The sequence below is a fragment of the Anabrus simplex genome, chromosome 1 (genome assembly GCF_040414725.1).
Source record: "Anabrus simplex isolate iqAnaSimp1 chromosome 1, ASM4041472v1, whole genome shotgun sequence".
Lineage (NCBI taxonomy): Eukaryota > Metazoa > Arthropoda > Insecta > Orthoptera > Tettigoniidae > Anabrus > Anabrus simplex.
In genome coordinates, this window is record NC_090265.1 from 581,757,663 (window position 1) to 581,772,401 (window position 14,739).

The 14,739-nt window shown below is 37.3% G+C and overlaps 1 protein-coding gene across 1 annotated transcript in view; it reads left to right on the forward strand.

The window, feature by feature from the left end:
* The window catches only part of RhoGAP54D (Rho GTPase activating protein at 54D), a 192,292-nt gene extending 185,288 nt beyond the window's left edge, over positions 1 to 7,004 (forward strand). Inside the window, exon 9 of the mRNA XM_067144916.2 lies at positions 5,570 to 7,004. Coding sequence (XP_067001017.2) covers positions 5,570 to 6,253 — 684 coding nt within the window. The 3' untranslated portion in view covers positions 6,254 to 7,004. The remainder of the gene's footprint in view (positions 1 to 5,569) is intronic.
* Positions 7,005 to 14,739: the final 7,735 nt, after the last annotated feature.

Here is a 14,739-nt window from a genome sequence, read left to right on the forward strand (position 1 = left end):
ATGTGTTAAGGTGGATATTGGAAGGCGACAATTGGAGGTGGGAACCGTGTACAAAGAAGTGTGGTGGAAGGAGAGGGTTAATGATCCACTACCTGACCCAGAAATTCCCTGGATAAGGGTGACAGAAGAAGAAAAAGAATGCCTATTGTTGGCCCTGTATATTTCTCGTCAGTGAAGATTGGCCAAATTGTCTTTCCACTGCTGTACGTATTTAAATATGGGTGTGGTGGTCAGTTCAATCAAGGTAGAATCAAAACTTGTCTCCAATTGAAGAAATTACATAGGACTAGTGAGTGAATCATAATCAGCATTCATATAAACAGTTAACATACTGATTGTTGTGTTTGGTAACATTCAACAATAGCTTTAATTTAAGACAAGGTTACCCGAAGACCCCTGTGTGTGATACTGTGGCATGTCTGCGAGCAAGTATGTCTTCATTAAGTCGTCATGATGCAGTGTACTGTTGAGGGAAGTAAGAAATTTAATTTCATGAAAGATTTGAATCTAGGATATTTGTCATTGGTGGAAATATAATTAATAATCATGAATTTAATGTTGCCTTTAAATGCATTTTTTAAGAATTGTGTTTTAAATTTTGTATTAGTGAATATGATTATACTTGAAGTATTTTTCTCCCTATTTTCATTATTGTGTAGTGTTGAATAGAGGAATCCTTTCTTTCCCTGTCTTCCATGTAAAACAATCTTAAGTTTTGCATACAAAAGAAGAGGTGCTGGTTTTCATTTTTATAATGTAGAAGTATCTTATGAGCCTTACAAGCAATAAAATACCTAGTTTTCTTTTTAGCAGCAACCATTTGTTCTAAGAAGTTGGTCTTCCTTTAAAATGTATATTTGGCTTGCACTGGAATGTGTTATTTTGCAACATATGTATGTATTGTACATTAGTTCATATCTGCATGGCTTGATTAACATTCACTCAGCGTGTATACAGTTGTTTCACTCTTTTTGTAACAATATTTTATATACAAAATTTCTAGCATTTTTAATTTTAAATTTTTAGGTTGTTAGCTAAAGTAAAAAATATGACGGAAGGCAATGACTTATCTGAGTAAGATAAACATGAAGACTTGCTTTTTTTAAAAAAAAAAAAAAATTGAGCTTTTTCTTTGGATCAGTTGTCAAGTTTTGGCCTGCAGATCTCAAGATCATGGTTGAACCCTCCCAGAATCTCAGGTTACCCAGCAGAGTTCTGGTTTCTCTGCTATTTGGTAGAATAAAATGAAATGCAACAAAATTGACCCATAGGGAGCCAAAATGATATTAAAAAAGGGCCTTCTCAACATTGTAGTTGAGGCCGTATTTTTATTATTTATTATTTAACATTTTATGGCCCACATTGGACCACTCTAGTCATTTATACAAAGGATATTTTGATTTCCTATCTGCCCACTATTTCTTCATTCTGAGAGATGCTGTCTTTCTTTCTTCAACTGAAAACACCCTCTCATTAGACCTTTTATTGATCTTGGTCTGTAGCCTGGTGTGAGTGTCTTGAAGTATCTTAATTTTGTTTGTTTTATTTTTAAGATTATTATTATTATTATTATCATCATCATCATCATCATCATTATTTGTTATGAACAATTAATTTTCAAACGGTGAGGTATCAGTTGGAGTTGTGCTGTAGGAATTGTAATGGATTAATGATAAGTCAAAAGAGACATTACAGGAGTACTCAGGAAGTAACCTGAAATTGCAAGGTCTGTCAGTAGGAAAATCTATCCTCAGTTGTAATCTTGGAGTAGATACTTATTTATATCATAACTAGAGTACTCAAAATAAACTTTTTGTCATGATATGCATTTGAAAATGTACATTCTGATGATGATAATGCAAGACATGAGAAAGGATATACAAGTTTTCCAATGACCAACTGCATTTAAAGTCTTCTGTTTTCACTGATTTAGTTTACTTCCATATAGACCATAGAAAACATAAGTACTGTTAAAAATTGGACACTGTTTGTTCTACACACCCTCCCTATTGGTATTTATTTAACACCATGATTACTATAATTTTGTTGTTGTTAACTGGGAAGAGTACAACACAAAAAAAAACTATTCTAATCATTAGATCGCGTGCCAAAAGCCTGGGTTCAATTTCAAACCTCTCTGGAATGTTCACATAGAGTGAAGGCATACGACTCTTGATGATGATTTTGTCTGTCGGATGGCAACATTAAGCATTGAGCAGACCCCTTGGTGTTATTTGACAGGAGTAGGTTATGTGCCAACGCTGGGTTTCACCCTCTCCCTACGTTGTCATCATCATCTCTCAAGCGGATGCACGGGATGCCTATGGTATGGAATAGGAAGACAGTACCACGCGAGCCGAACATATCCTCGGACAATCAATTAATAAATCAATGAACCACCACTGATCTGCATTTAGGGCAGTCTCCCAGGTGGCGGATTCCCGATCTGTTGTTTACGTAGTCTTCTTAAATATTGCAGTTGGGTTCAAACCCCACTGTCGGCAGCCCTGAAGAGGGATTTCCGTCATTTCTCATTTTCACACCAGGTCTTAATTACCAGTACTTTAATTAAGGCCTCAGCCGCTTGCTTTCTACTCTTAGCCCTTTCCTATTCCATTGTCGCCATAAGACCTATTTGTTTTGGTGCGACGTAAAGCAGAATTGTATAAAATAGTATTTTGTTAAATAGTTGCAAAGAATTTGGAAATTTATCGAACATCTCCCTTAGCTACTTACTTCAATCCCTAACTCCTCTTCTTATAAATGGATATTTTCTCCAATTTGTCCTCTTGAATCTTGAATTCCTACTTCATCTTCATCACTGCACAAACTTATTCGTCTTCTAATGTCATTCCACGCCATCTCTCCAACATATAGCTCTGAACTTACTGCTTATGTATGAGCAAGTACAATTTGAGGGCCCACCTGTTCAATACACAAAATAATCCATTGATTATTATTTCATTATCATTTTATTCATGGAACATGTTTCATCTTATATTTGGAGATACCAGCTGCTAGCTACTAACTAATATTAAAATTGAAACAATTAAAACACAGGTTTTTAAGGAGTACTCCTGATGCTTAGGCCATCCTGTCTAGAATACAATGATTAAAACGTCTAAGTCATTAAAATCTAATACTAAAACTTTTTGCTAGTAACAGTTCAAATAAGAGTACACTTATTTAAGAAACACTTGTAAAAAGGAACTTTGACTTCATCTTGATTTAAAGATAAAAATCTTGAAGAGTTCTATGTCAAGTATTCTTAAAATGGGGCTTAAAGATGGTTGAGTCGAATAGGGGTCTTCTCAAAATGGACCTTGTATATTCTTACCAACATGTCTCTGTGGATATATGGTACATATAGTTCTTTTAAGTCTGTTAAAAAAAAAAAAAAAAAAAGGAAAGAATACATAATGGAAAAAAGGGTTTTGTAAGTGGAAGAACATTTGAAATTGAAGTGAATTGACTTACCCCCTATATTGTTTCCTCCCTGCAACTGACTCAAGTGCTGTCATTGAGAGGATTTTTCCTATTTGTGAAACTCACAATCTGACTTTTCACTCCGTTCATCATCACACCATTGCCCGCTGTCCGTCTCACAACATTGTCAAGATCCTTTCACATTGCTTCCACTTACTTGTGCAAGGCTCCTCACTTTCATCTATCATATTTGACCTTCCTTGGTCAACTCTTGTTCTTTTCCGACCCCAACCGTATAGGCCTAGAGAGTCCTTCATTTTCATCCCCTTCGTGGCCCTTGTCTTTCTTTGGCCGATATCTTCATTTTCTGAAGTGTCGGATCCCTTCTGTCTTTTCTCTCCGATTAATGTTATATAGAGGATGATTGTCTAGTTGTACTTTGTGTAGGAAATCATGCTTCTGTGACATTGTCATCCTTTTAAAAATGATAGGAATAAAGCTTGTTTCAAATATTTTAACAAACAAAAACCAGATAGATAATCTATGTAAGCACATTTCTTTAACAATCATTCCTGGAGTACCTGAATATTCTTACAAGAATTTTTGTTTTTCCTCTGTTATTTTTGCACAGGTGAATTTGAAGTGTCTGCTGACCTTTGGATGAGGAGACTATGACACGTAGAATAATTGTGAATTTGGACTGAGTGGTCACTTTTCTTTTACTATGGAGCATATTTTAGTCTGAACATTTTTTTTTTTTTTTTTGGAATCTTTTAATTGTTTATTTGCTTCAGTGGAGTCATTGCCTTTTTGCACCTTCCTAGAACACGTATAGAAAGTAATTGCCACTTTGAAAATGACACTGTATAATGAGGGTCAAGTAATTGTAACTAGTAATAAATATGTATTTTTCTTATGTTAGGATAACAGTGCTCTTAGGTACAGCAACTAAAATTTCAGCAGGCGTTTGATGCAACAAAAGTACATTAGTCTTACTTAACGAGTGTAAAATCTGATGTAATGTGGGGCTATGGAAAAAAAAAAAAAAGAATCGTTCTCTTAAAACTGGGCCTACATTGCATAACAATTTTAACAGTTCTCAAACATTAATGACATATCTTAACTACATATTAAATAAATCATTACCCGTACTCATCTTGAATCAACTTTACATTCTGTTTTCTGTGATTAATATGTTAACCTGAATAACCAATATTAATATACAGTGTATTGACAGTGGAAAACATACATCCTTTGATACTGCTGAATGTCCATATATTTCAGTAAACTCTTGACATAAATTAAACTCTTTTTGACATAAACATTTGCTACAATATCTCTTTGTAACCTTATATAACCTTATACCATTATAACTCGGTTTGATCTGAGATCATCTCATTGCTTTTAGAAAACCAAAACAAACATTCCTTGCAGACAGTTGCTTCCAGCAACCCTAAGTCAGTGTTACACTTTCTTTCTTAGCTTTGTGAAGACACACATTATTGTTTGCGTTGTCTTAAATTTTAAAGATATGAGGATTATCAACTATGACTTCGCACATTTTCTCTTCTGGAATTCATGAAGTGAAAGATTTTGCTTGCATAGACTACTCGGAAACAAACATCCATTGTTATAGAGAATGTTGCTATTTTCACTTTGATTTCAAGTGAAAGTAACATTATTAAAGTAAAACTGAACATATTTTTTAATTACAATTGTATCATAATCAAGAAAATTATCTTGACTAATCATCTGATGGTTCATTCTGAATGCGTAGGCGAACACCTAAGCATTTCCAAAGTAAGCTATGAAATATTTCTTCTTCCACCCACAGGGTTAAGGGAAATGAAGATGTGTATACAATGTGGGAGAGATTTGAGTGACAAAGGGATCTAAAACAAACTCTTCAAAAACCAATTTTTTGTGTGTCTGTAATGTAAGCTATAAAAACCTTAGGCATATATGTGGCAAGTAATTGAGAAGGCATTCGCAGTTGCTTTTAGAAGCACTTAAAATGTTCTCTTGACTGGCAATTTTCTTTCTGTGGTCAGCATTCTTTTGTTTATGTATTATATATCTATTTCTTGAAATTTGATATTAAAAGATGTAATTGATTAACATGGTCACTTTGGTCTTTTCATAGGAAACGATGATGACTCCAAGATGCAGAAAGCCTGTTGTACTATTATCTGGATCCAACATCTGTCACTTGGCAAACATAACAAATATTGGTCGATCTAGTATTAAAGTGAAACAGCAGCATCGGAGTTGTTCTTCCTCTAAAGATTCAAGTAGTAAGAAGAGTGAAACTGCTAATAAAAATGCAGAAGAGGCCATCTTAAGTGATAAAGAAAATGCCTTAGCTAGTAGCTTCTGCAGTTGCAATCATCTATCGTGTGTTGAAAATACAGCGAACAGTACAGGATTATCAGTACAGGATTTGAGTAGTCAACTATCAGGTTATTGCTGTGAAAGTGGGGATTCCTTGACAAGCACATTTAAGTCCTACTTGATGAGCCGTAGTGTGTTGACAGCCAGTCCAGTAGATCTTAGTTTTTCCAGTCGCACAGGAGATTTTGATACATCTTCTGAGTCTGAAGATAAACTTTTAAGTGGGGAACAGCTAAGTGATTCTCTAATGTACTGTCTTGATGGCAATGACCCTTTGGGCTCAAATGGTTCAGATAATGAACAAAAAGAAGAATGTGACCCCTCCTTGCCTGGGGAACTTATCTCTGGCTCTGGAGAAACAGGATTCAGTGACAAGTATTCTTCCACTTCAAGGTCAAGAATTTGTAAAGAAGGTGTTCATGAAACATCTTTATAAAACAGGTATTGTAGAAGCTATGCATCTTAGTAATACTAAACAGTGCAGTATGTGGCCAGTAGGTATTTATACCTGTACTACTTCTGGTAGTTATCATCATTGGTAACTAAAATACAGTATTTTTAAAGTGTAATCGATGGGGTGGTATATGACCTCTGCAGTGGTTCCTGAGCTTGACTTGTTCAGATCCTTTTTCTACTTCCTTTCCTTTTGATAGTTAAGAAGAAGAGAAAAATAAATAGAGTGAGCATTTAGTATTATTTTTTTTCTTTTCTTAAATTTAGACATTGCTTAAAGGCCTGATCATTTACATTTAATTTGACCCAAGGCAGTGAACTCGCCTGGAGGATTGATCAGTTAAAGGAAGGTTGTTCGTCTTCTGTTGTTATTTTCTTAAAGAAGTCAATTGAAAAATGTAATTCAAGTAACTGGTTTGATTTAGCTCTTTAAGGTGGTCCATAACTGTGCATCTAGCATGTACAACTAATGTAAAAATTGGCACATTTAAACATTCCAACTTCCTCTTTGTGAATCTTCCCAGAGCCAAGGGGCATAGGAACAGTAGCCTGTTAAATGGTCCGTTATCATAACTTTGACTATAATGAGCAACTTGTGGAGTCCTATCTGCCATATCAGCAGTTATGGATGTATATAGAAAATATGTTGATATGTTGTTAAACAGTACATTTAAGAAAACGGTATAATAATATGTAATATGCCAAATCTCTTTCACCCCACCAGAATATTGACATGTAGGAGGAGATCATACCTCTCCTGTCTTACCATTCCAAACCTCTCCGCAGTGTTCTTGTGGAGTGAGAGCATATAACGCTGTTGAAGGCGATTCATCCATCGGATGGAGATGTAAAGCCTTGGGCAGACCATTTGGTGTTATTCAATAGGAGTAGGCTGTGTGCCTACCACCAGGTTTCGCCCTCTCCCTATTTTATCATCCCACATCCAGATGCGCAGGTCACCTGTGGACCTCAAATAGAAAGACCTGCACCAGGCAAGCTGTTCATGTCCTGAGACATTCTCAGCACTAAATGTTATACAATAAAAAATAAATAAATAAATAACTTGGCACTCTGTGTTAATAAAAGCGGCACCTCGATTCTCCGTTTTTGGAGGGACCCTGGAAAAAGAAACGTACAACACGGGAAAACAGAAAATCCAGGAACAAATGGAAACCATCAGCAATTTGGCTAAACGTCACAAAAATGAAATGTATAATTATAATCTTACAAGCAAACCAATCCAAACCAAACCCAATCAAACTACAGCCCCAATGGGCCTTTTCCTACCAAGCGACTGCTGCTCATCCTGAAGGCCTGCAGATTACGAGGTGACACATGGTCAGTGTGACGAATCTCGTCGCTATAAGACCTATCTGTGTCAGTGCGACGTAAAGCCACTAGAAAAAAAAAAAAAAAAAACATGTGACGAATCCTCTCTGCCGTAATTCCTGGCTCTCTAGACCGGGGTCCCCATCTCACCATTAGATACCTGCTCAATTAAAAGTAATCATGTAGGCAGAGTGGACCTGGAACCAGCCCTTATATCCAGGTAAAAGTGCCTGACCAGGCCCTCCAGGAGAGAGGCAGGTAAGTTAGACCGCGGGGCCGGCATCAAACATTAATTACCGCAACCCGATTTAAAAATCGCTTTACAACGTAAAGCAACTTGTAAAAAAAAAAAAATCACTATACTTTACATTCATTTTTACCAGGAAACCTTCAATTGTTTCCTGTGAAAACTTCTTTTATATCAGCAACTTTGATCAGCTAAACCCTTAAAATTCAAATTACACCAAGCCAAACAACAATCGACCGCAAGTAGTTTTTAATTCTCTAAGTGTGGCCCGTATCTAGTATTCGGGAGACAGTAGGTTCGAACCTCACTGTCGGCAGCCCTGAAGATGGTTTTTGGTCCTGTCCCATCATGCCATAAGACCTATCTGTGTCAGTGTGACGTAAAGCCAATAGCAAAAAATTAATTCTCTAATCTAATAAACTAAAGCACATCAGATACAAAAGCGTCCAACATGATGGCAAAGTCCTTTTTTTTTATCTTCCATTGTAATTTGGTCGCCGGCATACTGTTCGTAGTTAGTTCTTGGAAATCTTGTACCACGTATATTAGGCATACATCGACTTTTAAAGGTTATGTTGAACTCGATAATATGGTTTAGAATGTGTCGATTTTCAGAAGTTCCCGAATGCATGATATTCAATTCTGTCCGTCACTAATCACAATCAAATTGGAGGGAGAAAAAATATCCTCAAAACTTCAGAAATCACGGTTATTTGTGACCTTGAACTCAACTGGAAAACGGACTCACTGCACAAGTCACTACTAATGGGAAATGTTACAAACTTTTTAAATGCAAAGTTGCACAAATAAAACAACCTGTTTTTATGACATTCTCACACAAAAACGTAAAATTTCCAGTCTCTTATTAGGACCAAAACAGTAACAGGCAATCCCAAGACCTCTCATGCCTGAAAGGTGCAACATCTGTTGTGGTCTCGATAACATTATCGTAGGCCTATACGATGGTATTAAAATACTAGATTTGTGTTAAGAAAGAGCAGTTTTGATTCCTGCCTGAAAGCCCAGAGACTATACAATGTCCCGAGGAAAGTGCCGAAAACCTGCTCGGTGATACAATCAAAAAACAAAAACAAAAAATTAAACATCTAACCCTGGACATAATGTAGACTTTTTACAAGTACGAACATTTGACAAAACACATTTCGTCTTCAAGTAGAGCTGTCGTAATGCACTCCGTCTCCTTCTAATTGTTGTGGCCACTCTCTGCATTATGATTTCCGAGGATTCTCTAAACAATACCACCCGATTGCGATGCCAAGAGGGTCCTTTGTGCAAGTTCACCGCCAATCACTTTTCCAGTACAGTTGTTGCTCTAATTGTCGCAATGACGGAATGTTAACGCCAAGATCCATAGTTAAGCCGTAGCCGTCCTTTCATGAGATACACTTTCTTGAAAAATGCTTTATCGAGGATTTAGCATTGATGGGACTGAAATTTCTGGATGGTTGATCCGGGAAACCATTTCTTTGAGGAACGGATAATGCGGGATTTTTACAGCGTGATTTATTTTCGGGACCACCGTAATCTGAACGAATAATCCAGGAAAATGTAGTTGCCTGGAACGGATAATCGAGATTCACTGTAATATAATGACAATTAGCTGATGAGTTTGCATAGAAATGCTTTCAAAGAAATAAATTGTAATGCTTTTACTGAGTGGTGCAAATTCGTAACAGCGAATTCTGAAGGAAAACACTTTGACAGAAATTCTGAAAACCAGCCTAAGTGGCATAATTGGTTAGTCACTAGCTTTCTGTTCCAAAGATTGCTGCTTAGTATTTCGCTGTTTCAGTAGCACTTTTCGAGCGTTCATATTTCAATGCAGCAGGTTCCTTTCACTGGCTTCTAGCTGGTTACAGAACTGCAGGGCGAAATTTGACACTCTCTGACCATTAAAACTCTTTGAATCCTATTAACCCATTTGACGTGATGTTCACGCAAGCATTGGCCAGGTCTTAAACTCTAATGACGAGACATTCATGTGTCGTGCCGAGCCATATGTACTAGCTTATATTTTGATCACCCTTGCAAGGGTGCTCAATTAAAATTAAATTACAATTAAAATTAAAATGGAAGATTAAAAAAGAAGGGACTTCGTCATCATGTTGGGCACTTTTGTATCTAATGTGCTTTAGTTTATTAGATTAGAGAATTAATTTCTTGCTATTGGCTTTACGTCACACCGACACAGATAGGTCTTTTATGAATAGAACAGGAATGTGGCTTGTTTACAGCTTGCACTGTTATTTATTACCTAAATGTAGCCTCTGAAAGCACAAACATTTCATCAGGTGTCAGTCATTCTCCTTGCCATGGCTCCAGGCATAGTATAAGCAACCGGGCGAGTTGGCTGTGCGGTTAGGGGCGCACAGCTGTGAACTTGCATCCGGGAGATAGTGAGTTTGAACCCCACTGTTGGCAGCCCTAAATGGTTTTTGTGGTTTCCCATTTTCACACCAGGCAAATACTGGGGCTGCACCTAATTAAGGCCGCAACCGCTTCCTTCTCACTCCTAGCTCTTTCCTATCCCATCGTTGCCATAAGACCCATCTGTGTCGGTGTGACGTAAAGCCGCTTGCAAAAAAATAGTAGTATAAGCAAGTGACAGCTGAGTTAATTGAAATCATTCTAGATTCGGAAATAACACTGAAGAAGAGATTTGACATGAAAGTGATATTTCATCTGATCTGAGTGAAAGCAAAATCGTATCTAAAGCCCCGCATGTGAAACCTAAACAGGCTCTCCAGGGGTTCTTTTGCCTTCCGGCAATCTAATTTTTTTAATATTCTGCTAGCTTTCATGGGAGATATGGCTACTTATAGCTGTCCATGATTAATTACTTGCTCATTTAAGGAAACTGCAACTCAATAATTGGCCTCTCACTTTTATTGATAGTAATAGTAAATGCCAAATGTTATTGGGATTCCACTGGTCTAGAAAGAAAGAAAACACACCAAGAAAATTTCTAATTTAGAATGTATTTTTAAAGTTAACTTTTCTGTTCTTTTCTTTGCCTTTGGAAATCTTTTAAAAGCAACAACAATGTAACAAATAGTTACAACCTTTAACAAGTAGAATTTAGAAGGATATTAACAATATCATAAGCTATGACCAGGGGTAAGAAGAACCCAATTAACAACACAAGACATTGAAAATCTTCACCAGAACAATGGTTTTACATTAATCTTTGGTCACCTAACTGAGGCTAGGGCCTCTGTTAACAAGATTACCCTCCAGAGGGGTAATAGAACCTTAGAGTTTACCTATATATTTAGAAGCTAGAACTTCCAAAACAAACATTGTGTTGTAGGGGAATCAAACCCTTGACCTTAAGGAGCGACATGTCAGAAGGCTCTCCAACCCTGAACCACAATTTTCAGTATCAATGGCTGTAAAAGCCACACGTCAAATTACAATTGGGTGCCTCCAATTACACCTAAGAGCTAACATCAGAACATCTATTATGATACTTAGAAGCTATTTAGCTTTTACACTCGCTGCTCTTACTCGGTAGGGGAGCCACCCGCAAATTTGCCACAAATTATGGATCGAAAGATCCAGAAAACACAGGAGCCAAAGTTCATACTAAACAGCCAAGAAATGGAAAAAAAATAATCAAAAAATTGAGAACAAAATGAAATGGGATGCTTGAACACCTCAGACAATCCCATGACATGACTTGTCATGAAACCTGACAGGGCAGGAGGCCTAATGACTCAGGGGATAAGCCATACTACTAGGTGACTAAGATCAGAAAGAAGTTAAAGTCCAAAACAGAATAGAAATTCAGAGTTAGAAAACTTAGTTACCAGAAAGCAAAATGAATAAAGGAAAGGAGGGTACACACTCGTATGGACTTAAATTTACATAGTTCCCACAAGAAGGTTTTACACTCTGTCTGTAGTCAGCTTAGAAGCCTACATACTGTATTTTCTTGCATAATTGATGCACTTTTTTTTTGACAAAAAATACAGGCAAAAACTTTGGATGTGTAAATTATTCAAGGAATTCAGATATTTGAAAAATTGTTTACAATTTATTTACAGTACGTTAGAAAGATACACCAAATGTAATATACACACAACTCATTTGCAGTTATTGTCATTTAGTGTAAAATTACGGCATGCATTTTTTCTGAAAAGTCTAATAAGGTACATTAAGTAAGTTGGACACGTGGGTTTGAAGTATCGACACTGGAAAATACTCTTCCCATTACAAGTTGACAGTACGTCCTGAAGTGAAATAAATATTAACTGATAAAACTACAATTCATAATAATGACATACCGTACTGGCAAAAAAGAAATGTCTTACCTTTTATAGGCTATCGTCTTCGAGTTTGCTACCAGCACTGCAGGAAAAATTTCTGCTACTGCTATCACTGCTCACATCTCTCCATAAGAAGTCATCTTCATTCCTATCTTAACGAATTCGAGATTCCTGTATTCTTGAAGCTCTTTTCAGTCACCTTCAAAGAAATCATGTCCCAAGCACGCAATATCCACTCACAAAGGAATTCCACAGGTGGTGTCCGAATCTTGCCTGTTGGAGTTAGTTCGTGCACACTCTCCACCATCCCGCACTAATAGAGCTTTTGTACATTGTCCTTGAATGGTGTATTTATCAAAACATCCCAGGGTTGAAGTACTGACGTCAGTCCACCAGGAATCACTGCCAAATCTGTTTTCATGGTTTCCAATAATTTCTTAGTGTCTTCCATCAGGTGACCACGAAAACTGTCCAACATGAGAAGGGCCGGGCAGCGAAAGGGGGAGCCTGCTAGATTTTCCCAAACTGTTTGTACCCAATCTTGTACGAGTGACTTGTCCATCCACCTTTTTCTTGGATATGAATGTGGATCCCTAGTGGAAATTTTACTTGAGGTATTGTTTTTCGTTTTAGAACAACGTAAGGTGCAAACTTTCTGCCATCAACTGTTACAGCCAGCATTTCAGTACATTATTGTTTTACGCTCCTGGTATTGTGTACAATAGCACTAGTGTCCTTTTCTTATTGATAGTTTGATTTTATGGCAAATCGAAACTGCGCATGTACCGTACCCGAAACACTCGTAAAATTGTTTGCACCAGACTGGAATAGAGCATCACTGGTCACTTGTGCCCTGATTCACTCACTGAACTAGTGCAGTGGTACTTCCTACTGGTTGGTAACAGCATGTTGCGCAGTATTTGGAATGCCCGGTTTTGCAATAGGAAGGCTGCTGCTTGAGTAGTTAACATCTTTATTTCGAAATGCATCCAGAACTGTGTGATGGATGATCGAAGAAGTGGGTGTGTCAAATACAGGAACATTTCTTTTTCTCCACTTTGGACCGATAAATATTGGGATGCGTAAATTATGCTAGGGCGTTAATTATGCAAGAAATATGGTAATACCAACTAAGAAGCCTACATTAAAATTAAAGGTAATCGCAGCACATCCTAATTGTTATATGCTAGAGAGGAACAGCCTTATTTTCCCTTCGCCACATGCAGATAAGTTTAATTTTAGGTAAGATTGCTGCCTACCTTATCGCTGCTATCCCAGCCTCGTCTCTTGGGAGGATAGCCTCCCTTACGTCTTTCACACTCCAAGATTAGGTCAAGATAGATACTTAAGGTTCAAGTTCACAGTATTTATAGAGATGAGCTGGGTGCTGATAGGTTGATGACATACACAGGCAGCAGGCTGGTTGGTTGATAATGACATAATCAGACAGTAGTGGCAACTTAGAAACGAAAGAATCTAGCCCAGTATGTGCCATGCCAATACAGAAGCAATTCTCAACTAAGTTTAACACAGTCCAAGTCCCAAGGGGACACTCTGAACAACAGTAATGATATCTAGTAATAAATCAGTAATTTAAGTGGATATTGCTCAGTTCAGCCTGTCTCTGTGAGACTCCAACACTCTCAGGCGTTAGAAGGTTTGCTAGAACTAGGGATAGGCTGTACTACTGTCGCAGTAAACATACTGGAAACTGCCTTCTCTGAAATGATTCAGATGTGTCATCTACTCATGGTAGGAGTACACACTTCACACTTTGCTTCCCTTAAGTATGTCTAACTGCAAAGAATTCTTGTGCATTGTTTGTACTGTGTGCTTTTTCATGAAACCAATAGAAATCGCCGTCTTCTGTGTCTGGCTCCATGGCTAAGTGGTTAGCGTGCTGGCCTTTGGTTACGGGGGTCCCGGGTTCGATTTCCAGCAGGGTTGGAAATTTTAACCATAATTTGTTAATTTGATAATGTGTTATCTTCATCAGCATTTCATTCTCATCATGGCGAACTTGTCCTCGGACACTCCCGGCACTAAAAGCCATACACCACTTTTTTATTATTTTTAATCGTGTTCTGCAACAGATTGATGACAGTGCTGACCTTTACTTTCAGAATGTGAGAGAGATAAGCCACTTAAAGTTAGGCTGTATAAAAATTTGACAGGGTACCACAGTTTCTTGAAGATTGTCAGAAGTGATCATATTTATGCTTTTATTGTTCACTTCGTCAAGTGCAAAAGTTCTGTGTTAATAGATTTACATTATTAATATTTTGAAATGGGAATTGTGTGGTTCATTACTGAGTGGAGGTCAAAGAACATATCACCAAAGCAAATAGGTTTAAACTACTGGGAGTATGCAACGTTCATGTTGAACAAATGACCTTGTACAACAGTCTGTACAGGACTGCGAAGTTAAATTGGCTTTGCTGCTTTGTAGGTTCATGCAATTCTTCTTCTTTACATCACTTTGATGGTGTGAATGCTATGGTGAGTTTGGCTGCAGTAACCTCCACAGGTAAAATACCCAGGTCATGGAGTTGGCCAATGTATACAGTAGAAGTCCGCTATAGCGAGTATGGCATATAACGAGAA